Source organism: Pempheris klunzingeri, chromosome 3 (genome assembly GCF_042242105.1).
Source record: "Pempheris klunzingeri isolate RE-2024b chromosome 3, fPemKlu1.hap1, whole genome shotgun sequence".
NCBI lineage: Eukaryota > Metazoa > Chordata > Actinopteri > Acropomatiformes > Pempheridae > Pempheris > Pempheris klunzingeri.
This window is the reverse complement of record NC_092014.1, coordinates 8,704,760-8,715,347: the sequence shown is the minus strand read 5'-3', so window position 1 is coordinate 8,715,347 and position 10,588 is coordinate 8,704,760. Positions and strand designations below refer to the sequence as shown.

Here is a 10,588-nt window from a genome sequence, read left to right as displayed (position 1 = left end):
AGAATTTAATTTAGGACTAAATGGAAAAATACCATACTATCCTGTTTTCAGGATAATTTATTTTAATTTATTGGAAAAACACCGGTATTAAAAATAAGAGCTCCAAATCCTTTGTTTGCCTCTTCAGGCTACCTTGATTCATTTTTGTTTTGAGTGTCACACTGTGCTTAAAAAGCATTTAAAAGCTACAAAAACATAATAACAAAACTAGGAGGCAATTAGAGAACACCTGCCTCTAATTTACAATCTTCTAAATGTGTAACTAAAAAATAAACAATGTTTAATCTGCAGCTCGATGTGGATCTACATCAAACTGTACATAGTGAGACAGTTGTTGAATATTGGTGGCAGATGTTCCATTTAACTAAGGAGTACTTGTCCATGCGGGAAGAGTGAAAATGTGCAGAAAGTCACATCTTTAAATTGCTAATTTCCTCTGATTAATAGTCCAAAGATTCAGATTCATTTCTGTCATTTCCTCTCTTCTTATTGTGAGCTTTAGGTTTGTCAGATTTGATAAACTGTGTTTTCCATATGACTGTAAAGCAGCATTATTTAGCTTCACGCTAAAACAGAAACTTAACTGTTTCAGTATTAACAAATTAAAAACTGGAGCCATAGTATCGTGATTCTTTCCTGCTTTTCGAGTGTTGCTATCACAGTTCATATCACACTCAGTAAAGTTTTGAGAACCTGTTCAGACAGTTGGGACTTTATGCAACATATTTAAATAAACTTGAAATGGCAAACAGAAGTGAAAACATGACGTCCTTAGTGAGAAAATTAATGTGTAATCTGTAAAGTAAGACCACCGCTTTCTCAGACCAGGATAAGTAGGACCGTCATTGAGGCGAACACCTGTTCAACATGGAGAATCTAACCTGATCAACATCACCTGGTTTTACTGGTTATGAGGTTCGCTGTGATAAATTAGGCCTAGAGAACCTGCACTGTGATACATGTTAAAATTATTGCCTCGTGGATGTAATTAACCAAATAATTTGCTTTATTGAACATATAAGATGCCTTCACACAGGTAACAAAAACAGACGACTGATATGCTTGAAATGAAAAAAGAAAAACCCACATTTTATTGCACTTAAGTTATAAGAAAATAAAATTCTAAGTGAATCAAACAAATACACAATCCCTTTAAGGTTTTTTCTGTCTGTTTTCTTTTTTGCCAGGCAGTTTACATGAACTGAAAAAATAAAACACCTGCAACAAATCTGATTTCTCAAACCAGATCATAAATTAAAACAGAGGGAGAAAACAACGAGAGGAGATAGAGCAAGATTGTTTTCTTTTTTTTCTTTTTTAATATACAGTGTTATACCACTTTCACAGTTCAGCTTGAGTTGTGACTCTTGGAGATTGAGACGATTTTCGTTTGGCTACAATGTTTCTGTTCACGTTTGTTGCCTTTTTGTGTTTTTATTTTTCCCACTGACAGTCCATGAGGTCACGACCGCTGCAGAGCAGCCGCCCCGCTGACTTAACTGCAGCACATGTAACACTAAGACTCCTGGCAGCTCGACCTGTCAGTTGATGCTTGTGATGGTCTCCTCTGTTGCTTCAGACATCTTTGAATGGAACAACAATCACACACAGGTACGGACAGTTCTTTCATTCACGTGTTAAAAATCGATACATCTGCTAGTTTCTTTTCTTTGCCAGTCCACACAGCATTTGTACATTTCCCCAAAGAACAGGCTGAAAGAGCTTTGTCCCAAGGAATGTGTTTACAAGTTGCCCATTAACACGCTAACGCACTCACTCATGCACGCACACACACGCACGCCAACAGTGTACACCCCCTTGTTTCCTCTCTGCAGGCGATCCCGTCAGTATCTGTCGGACGCGCTCCCTCCTCTCAGCCTCGTAGAGGCACGTTTGGCTCAAGTTTCAGTGGCAAAAAAAACCAAAATAAAACAAATGTTGGATGTTATCTTTTGTCATCTTTTGTTTCAGTCCAAACAGAGAGTACAATTTGGAATTTTGCCTGGGACTAAAACGTCACAGCAAGTAAAAGTTCCCTCTCTCTCTCTCTCTTTTCCATTCATCTAGCAGCATAAATACAGTTTGGCCACTGGGGGAAAACAGAAGAGGGGAAGGGGCTGGGGGGGTTCAGGGGTATTAATCCACAGCGCTTAGAGCAAAGAAACCTTTACCTCCTCTCGTCACAGCACCGGCATTGAGGAAACCACCCCAGCTAGACTGAAAAATTCTGGACAGCATTGATGTTTATGTGGAAACTGAGCTCCAAACCCAGGTATGTAGAAAACAGAAAGGAAGAACAAACAACTCAAATAAAAAGACATAATGACAGCAAACCTAAACAGAGCAGCTTTCTAATACTGGGATTTGTTGCTGTTGGCAACCGCGAGGAAAGAAAAAAACAACAACAAAAGAGGAACCCCTTTCATATGATAAACCAAGAACATATTGAAATTCACAGTTGTGTTTGTGTGCGATATTGTAAAGAAATCAAACTACTGAAACCGAGTGAAGAACAATGAGAACGGAAATGTGAGTGACAAGAAACGAGCCTGATTACAGGCTGAACCCTCCGATCGCTTTTTTCTCTCCTCTACGACAAGCAGCTCTTTAGGTGTAACTGTGTGGAAATTTAGTTTAAAACATCTACCACCTTCCTCAATCTTTTCCGGTTGGCTGTTTGAGTGTATGTGTGTCTGAGCACGCACTGATGGGAGGGGATGTGTGTGTGTGTGTGTGTGTCTGTGAGAGGGGAGGAGGGGGGGGCAGGGGGTCTTTAAAAAATAATATATCTCTGTACATCTCAAAATCTGTCTCAGGCTTGAGCGTAACCAAGTCTCTGTGCGAAGCTGACCCCAAACCGAAAGGGTTGAAAGTCACTTCAAAAGAGTAAAGTCGTCATTTCATTCTTCCTCTCTTCTTTCTCCCAACCAATCGAGGGACAGACCGGTTGTGCCCCCCCACCTTGTTTCCAGCCCGATCCCCTCCGGCTCCACCTCTCACTGGTGGTGGTGGGGGGGGTTCAAAAGCAGGGGCTGAACACATGTGAGGGTCTGTGGCTCTGTCGGTAACATCTGCCCAAAGGGGGACGGGGAAGATAATGGTAGAGGACAGGACAGCCCACTGTTGGTGGTGGTGGTTGTAGATTTTGCGAGTGTGGGTGAAGAGTTCTGGGCTTCGGCCCTCCGGTTTCCAGGTGCCTCATCTCCCATTCCCTCTATTCCTTCCTCTCCGCGGTTCGCTCTCTTCGTCCTTCCCCACCTCGTCCCTTCTCACTTCATGTCCACGTCAAAGTCCAGCACCAGCAGCTTGGTCTCCTCTGTGCCGTTGCGGCTGCCCACCGCGCACACCAGCTTGGTGTTGGAGGCCCGGATGCGCCACACCACACCGCCGCTGCCGCCGCTCTCCAGAGTCACCAGGTTTCGGATGAACTCGCCCGTCTTCAGGTCCCACAGTTTAACTGTGCCATCGTCCGAGCTGGTGATGACAAAGTTCTTGTTGAACTGGAGGCACGTCACGGCGCTCTGGTGCTTGTGGGGACCTGAACACACAAAGAAACAGATGTTAGAGGGATGAGGAAAGGAGGAGAGGACAAGTCTTGGTGCTTTACCACTGCAGGAACTTTCCAGGACCCCTGGAACCTTTTACCTGCATTCCTACTACATGAACCGGGATCTGAATTCAGTTCCTCGGCCATATTTCCTGCCCTCAAAAAAGACCCTGCTGCAGGGGCAGAAGTTTCTGAACATCCAGGAAATAATCAGCGGAGGTGTAAGCAGCACTTAATGTCACTGATCAAACAAGGCTCAAGAATGCTACAACTTTAGTGAAAATTCTTTTAGTGAAAGTCCCAGTTTCTTTTTCCACAATCATGGTTCACTGTTACTGTTGCTTCTGCACCTGTTCAGGAGTTTTTTCTGTATATAAATCTCCTCAATTACTACAACCTCTGTACAACATTTATACAATTGAGATTTGTTTATATATAAGATTTAAAGTTGTGTTGGAGATGCAGATGCAGAAATTAATAGTTTCATGAGCTAAAACATTAACATTCAGGGGACAGGAGCAGATGTGCCGTTTCACACAGGAAGTGCCGTTTCTAATAAGTATGTCTGTTGCGTAGACCATCTTGCCATCCTCACAAGATGAGACGCTCACCTCTCCTAAAGTGTTTCATTGAGGAAACCCCCTCCTGGGTTTCTTTAGTTCCTGCTATAATTTAGTCAAAAAAGGCCATTTGTAATAAATAGTGGTGTAGTGGATGGGTGAATTTGGAATCAAAGAGTTGAGGCCTAAGAGCTCAGAGACAGAATGAAAGACTTAAAAAAAAATCTCTGTGAGATGAAGGGAAAATTCTGCTTTTATTCCTAAAGCTGCTGTGGGCGTAGGAAGGTCTTCCCACTGTAGGCAGGCTTTAGGACGAGCCACAGCAACGTGCCAGGACTCTGGCCTGTCACCGTCACGGAGGCTAAGCAGCTCCAGCTACACCTCCGCCTGGTGTGTGTTTGTGTGCCGGCAGCTGGCAGGAGGCCACGCTTAAAGTGAAGATGGCGGCTGTTCCTGCCTTCGTCGGGGTGACTTTATTTGTGACTGTATGCGTGCAGTGACTAAAGATTTCCCTAAGGGCTTGAAAATGATATCTTAATTAAATCAATTAGGGCGACACAAAACACAAACAAGCGCAGAATCAAGTGCTGGCAAATGAAGAGCTTTACACCGAGGTTGCTATAGCAGCTATTTTGTTCACACACATTTAATTTCTTTTCGCTTTCACAATCCATTTGTACAGAAAATATGTTGAAAATCTCATCGTCAACAGGCATTCACATCTTCTCCATTTGTGTCTATCGTTATGATCAAAGGCTGGGTTATTTACCCAAGTACACAATGCTGCACCAACCCCCAACAATGCCTCCCACTCTGCTCCCTCCCCTCACACCATCACCACAACAAAGCGGCCTGCTCCATCGTTACCTTTACTCTCTCCAGCTGACAGTGACAACCCTATTGTTGGCCTTTTGTCTTAACACACACTAATGAATGGCAGAAATTGTCCGCTGACCTAATTATCTGACCTACAAAGTTCCCCGGCCCTCATCCCTTCATGGTAGCCACCCCCTCTTCACAAGACACGCACATCCTCCCCCCTGTCGGCCTTATCCCTCCCTCTCTCTTCAGGCTCTCACTGGGGCATCCCTTTGTTCAGCCGGTGTGTGTGTTGGTGTTTGTGGGACCAGCATACAGGGTTGTAGTTTGCTAATGAGGGCATTTAGGGGTGGGGCACGGGTGGTTGCTACTGCTCCTATTCAGCAAAGGATTTCCAACTTCCTGTGAGGCACCGGTGCTGCTAATAGAGTCTGAACTATTCAAACTGACACAAAGGAAATGAGTGTGTAATCAGGACCAGCAGGCCCACAGGGTGTCTGCTCTGTACTGATGCACACACACTCTAACAAACAGGTAATTTAGCCTGGGTTTTAATTGGACTGTCAGTTTCAGGCTCAGTCCCATCTCGTGTTTTTTGTTGTTGTTCAAGGCTGGTGTTGCCATTTTTCTGCATTTAGTTGCATATTTACAGTTGAGTGTACATCTCCACGGTTCTGTAGTCTGCATAAACTCACCACTCTGTCGATCTACTTACACTAGAGCACAGCCAGGCTGACACTGTTGCAGAAAGTGAAATTTTGCCTACTGTAGTCCATTATTTATGTCCATGTGGTGACACTACAAACTAGTGACAGACTGAAAGAAGGGAAGGTAATTTATGGCCGAAGCCTCCACTCTTTGTCTGATGAACTCAAGTACCAAATACATGTTCCAGATGTATTCACTGGAACTGACTTTAAACTGGATGTTATTTAACTTCTATTATCTACATAAATGTGGACAGTATCTATCTAATACCTTTAGGTGATGTTTAATTTGCAGTTTTTGAAATCAAGTACCCCTTGACAACTGTATCCCCTGGAGTTAAAAATCCCTGACGTTTGATATCACATGTGAACTAGCCAACATGTCATCCAACGTGTTCGTACATAAATGATTAATTTATTGCCCTCTTATGTTGTGCTTTGATGTCTCTAGAAAAGCTCCAGATTCTGCAGAAGTAAGCAATTCCCATCTCCAGAAGACGCAGCGTAAAATCACACTTGTACCTTCATCTTGGGGTCGGCGATATGACCCAAAATTCTATTTTTCACTGACGATTGTTGACATTTGAGGTATATTTGAGGAATATTTAATATTGCATGGTTGTGCATCAACATTTATAGGCACCTTTTGTGTAACGTTCTACCAGAACTCTAACTCTGTGTTGTAACTAACTTATATTATAGCTCCTGCACTACGCTCCGTCATAGCAATGTTTAAACTTTAACATAGACACACTGCTGAGATGGTGGACTCACCTTGCAGTGTTTGCAGGCACTGGCCCGTCTTGATGTCCCAGATCTTGACAGTGGAGTCTGCGTTGCCTGAGACCAGGATGTTGTCTTTGAGCTCCATGCCGCTGGTGAGGGACTGATGCCCTGTTAGCGTGTGGATGCAGTTGCCCGTCTCCACGTCCCAGACCCTTATAGACGTGTCCAGTGAGCCACTCACCACGTGGATCCCATCGAACTAGAGGGCAGAGGGGATCACAAGTTCAGCCTCAGCACTTTTTTTACACTGATAGCAGACTGAATGTTGATGAAATTCATTTTAAAACAGGCTGAAAATCAAGTTGCCAACAGTTACTTTCACCTTAACAATCATGCCGTTGCTGTTGATACCTGTACAGCATACTTTTTTCTATTAAACTCACTAAAACGAATGAATTTCATTGATCTATGAAACTTTTCTTTTTGTTCCCACGTCTAATTAACAGTAGAGCACAAGCACTTTAAAAGCCTGATGATGCAGCGTGGTACAAAAAACGGTCTGTCAGTGCAGTGAACAGCCGCCTCTCTGAGGGTGATGGCACCAGATAAACTGCACTATAATCACGCAGAGTGGGTGAGAGGACATCTTAGAGGACAGAGGATCTGATATTTTTACAGAACAACCAACCAACAATACACACTCACACATGGGTGGAGAGGATGCACTAAACATTATGAGGAGTAGAAAAACAGTGATGTAGTCACATCGGATTGACTTGCTTGTGGATTGTTGTGCACCACAATGGCAAAGTTTCAAATAACTTTCAAATAACGATATCGATGAGGTTCGCTTTCCTAGAATCATGTTTACAGAGAAGACGGCTCTCGACCAAGCTGCACCCGCCTGAACTTAGCCTGGTTATAATAGTGGAGATTGACACGCCAAACTAATTAGTTCTTACGAAGAGATAATTTCCTCTTAAATATTTACACCCAGAAACTGCCAGGTGTAAAGGTTACAAACTGAACTAACTTATTACTATTTTTATTATTATTATTACGCCATTTGATGACATGAACAAAAAACACATTTGTGATATTTCCTTCTCATTCTAAACCACATGAATGAATCCAAACTGAAACACACTTGTATTATTGTGTGCTGATATAAAGGCTGGACCCGTATAATCTTGCATGGGAGCCTGAATGTGTGTCTGGGGCTGCTCACCTGTAATGAGTACACTCTGTTGGTGTGGCCCTGCAGCGTGTGGAGGCAGGTCTCCGTCTCGGGATCCCACACTTTGACCATGAAGTCATAGGCACCGCTGACCACCCGCCGCCCGTCGTACTGCACGCAGCGCACCGCCGCCACGTGGCCCATGAGGACGTGTAAACACTGACCTGTCTCAATGTCCCAGACGCGCAGAGTGGCGTCACGAGAGCCACTGACCACCCTAAGAGGAAACCGGAGAGACAAAGAGACGGCGAGTCAGGTTGGTGTAGCAGAGCACTGAGGTGATGTGTGGCACACATAGTTGAAACAGTTTTGAAATCGATAGAAGTCTTTCTATTGAGCCCTACTGTTCCACCGGAGGAATGTCTCCTGCTCTGTAAGATTACATTCAACACTTTCATTCACACACACATTCACACCTTGGCGGCTGCATTGACAGAATAATGAGGCAGGTATAACATTTTCTTTCACTCCTCTGACGAGTTACCTACAGCGTCACATTCACGTTCACACTTGAATGTACAAAAACACCCATTTAACTCAAACAGCCGCCCTGCAGCGGTGTCTTCACCCAGAATGGAAACCAAAAGAAATATTATAGGTTATAGAAAAGGAAACTCCCCTTAGGGACGATTGTTACTCAAGTTTTACACTTTTCATATTTTTACTGTGAGAAAAGTTTGTACCAAAGATATTATTTAATGTTTAAAATTCAGTTGAGGAAAACCTGGTCAATGATTGATTTAAACGGCTTTCTTTAATTTCCATCAGATTCCCGACTGTTCAATAAAGACATTCCTCTATATTATGAAATGATCTCTATCATGGGTATTAAGATAAAAAAAATAAAACCATGCTTTAAATACAAACAGCACATCCTCTTTATTTATAAAATGCCCCATGGCGCAGCAAAGATGGAAATCACCAACATGTTATTTAGTGTCTGCCTGTAGCTCACAGCATTTTCTCTGAGTGAGTAATCAAATGCTACACAAAAACCTTGGTGGGCCCTAAGGCGAAAAGAGCACTTTGAGTCTCCAGAGTGTAAAACTGAGTGAATGAGTGAGCAGCAGCTCACTTAAGACGGCTCACAGGGTCTATTTATTCACTATGAGACCACATGCTCACTTTCATAGAGATACTGTCCTCTTAGAGTGTTGCACAGATGCTCTTTTTGCTTGGTGGGATCGCTGTCAAGTCGGGTGTTTTGATTCTAATAATAACAGAGCATATGGGACATTAAAGGAATAGTTCTCAGTTTTTGTACGGCTTAAATAAATAAGAGATAACAAGTTATTTGGAGAGCTTTACAGGGGCTGGTTGGCAGATTTTATTACCTTTGGACAGAGCCAGTCTTTGTGCTAAACTAACGACAGCGTCATACTAATCATCTTCTTACATCTTTATGATGATTTATGATGACAAATAATCCTTTAGATTTATTTGTAAAGCTCACTACTTAACACATTCAGGGCTGTTACCAACAGTTACTTAAGTAAATAATGGGCAGAAGAAAATTCAACTCATCAGTTAATAAATTATTTCTTTTAGCACTACATCTATATGCTGAATTTGACTCATAAGAAAGTACAATACAAACTACAAAGGTGTTGCGGTTTTAAACAGGCGTGACGTTGAGATTTCCCCATACCTTTTCTCATGTAGGTGCATGCAGCGCACTGTTGAGGTATGCCCATAGAGGGTGTGGATACATTCTCCTGTCTCTGCGTTCCAGACCTTGAGTGTGCGATCAGTGGAGCCGCTGATAATAATGTTGTCTCTCATCTGGGATGACCACACGCCCCCTGTGTGGCCCACCAACGTGCGCAGACACTGAAAAGATCACAGAAGAAGAGGAGGACCTTGATGAGTATGTTCTCCACACAGCCACTCCAGACTTGACACGTAAGAAAAGTAACTTTGAGGACATCCAGGACGATTTCATTCATACATATTACATTTGAGTTTATAAAATCACTTTTGTGACTTTCCTCTCTTATGCTATTGCCTTGAGGGAAAAAAAGACAAGTAAGGTGACATTTCTGTGACCTTTTTAGAGGAAAGAGGGGCTCAGTCGTTCCATACCTGCTGCTGCTGTACTGGGACAAAATCCGTCCCTTAGCTTTTATAATTGCTTTTACTTATCTGTTGGAAAAGCCGGTGATTCGTTCTCTTTGCAGGAAAGGTTGACAGCTGTCTTCAATAAAGGAACGAGCCCATTCGTCCTCATTAGGGATGGTAGATTAACTATTGATTACAGCAGTTATGGAAATCTTTCTGATCAATTGAATTTGCGTCTCTACAGTTTGTCTCATTTGTCCCTCGATTTAATTATCCTAAATGCATTAAATTAAAAGTCTTTGGGGAGAGGAGCGAACTGTGGGAGAGGTCGGGTGGCGAGTGCTGCGGTTGTGTCAGGTTCAGAGTGGAGTGTGTTGTTGAAGTGTACAACATGTGACCCCCTGACTGCAGCTGATAAGCCGCTGAACAGTGAATGGAGGCGCAGGGCAAGAGGTTTTATTGCCGCGGGTGAAAGAGGAAGATGATGCTGTAGCCTGTCTTCCCCCTCGCTGCGCTGTGATAAAGAGAATCACTTCATTAACTGTGGGCCAATGTTGCATGGCATGGCATTATAATCAACCCAACTACGGAGTGAAAAAAGTCTGTCTTGTTTTATCACCATGGCCCTTTTCTTTGCTTTATACCACAGTGAAATGAAAAAAGTGGACTAAATTACACTTAATGGAAAAATATGGCAGAAACATGGCTACTTTGTGGAATACCGTGGTATATTATCAGGATTATTTATAACATTTAATATGTCCATAGTTGATAGTCTTCTGCAACTACAAGCCTTTAGTTATTGTGATGCATTATCTTCTCGTGAATTGAAGTCAGTGGTTGAGCTTCCAGGAAGAGGAATCAGAGAGTGTGATTAGAGCCTACTCAAACACTGTGTAGGAGGAGAGAATACCTGCAATGAACGGCTTAGTGC

General features: G+C 42.9%; 1 protein-coding gene across 3 annotated transcripts in view; it reads right to left on the bottom strand.

Moving 5' to 3' along the window:
• Positions 1-1,062: 1,062 nt before the first annotated feature.
• fbxw7 (F-box and WD repeat domain containing 7) overlaps positions 1,063-10,588 on the bottom strand; it is a 114,547-nt gene continuing 105,021 nt past the window's right edge. For all 3 annotated transcript variants that reach the window (XM_070856413.1, XM_070856414.1, XM_070856412.1), the window contains 4 exons: positions 9,245-9,426; positions 7,588-7,813; positions 6,408-6,618; positions 1,063-3,538 (listed from right to left, as the gene is read on the bottom strand). In XM_070856413.1, the coding sequence (XP_070712514.1) occupies positions 3,270-3,538; positions 6,408-6,618; positions 7,588-7,813; positions 9,245-9,426 (888 nt within the window). In that variant the 3' untranslated portion in view covers positions 1,063-3,269. The remainder of the gene's footprint in view (positions 3,539-6,407; positions 6,619-7,587; positions 7,814-9,244; positions 9,427-10,588) is intronic.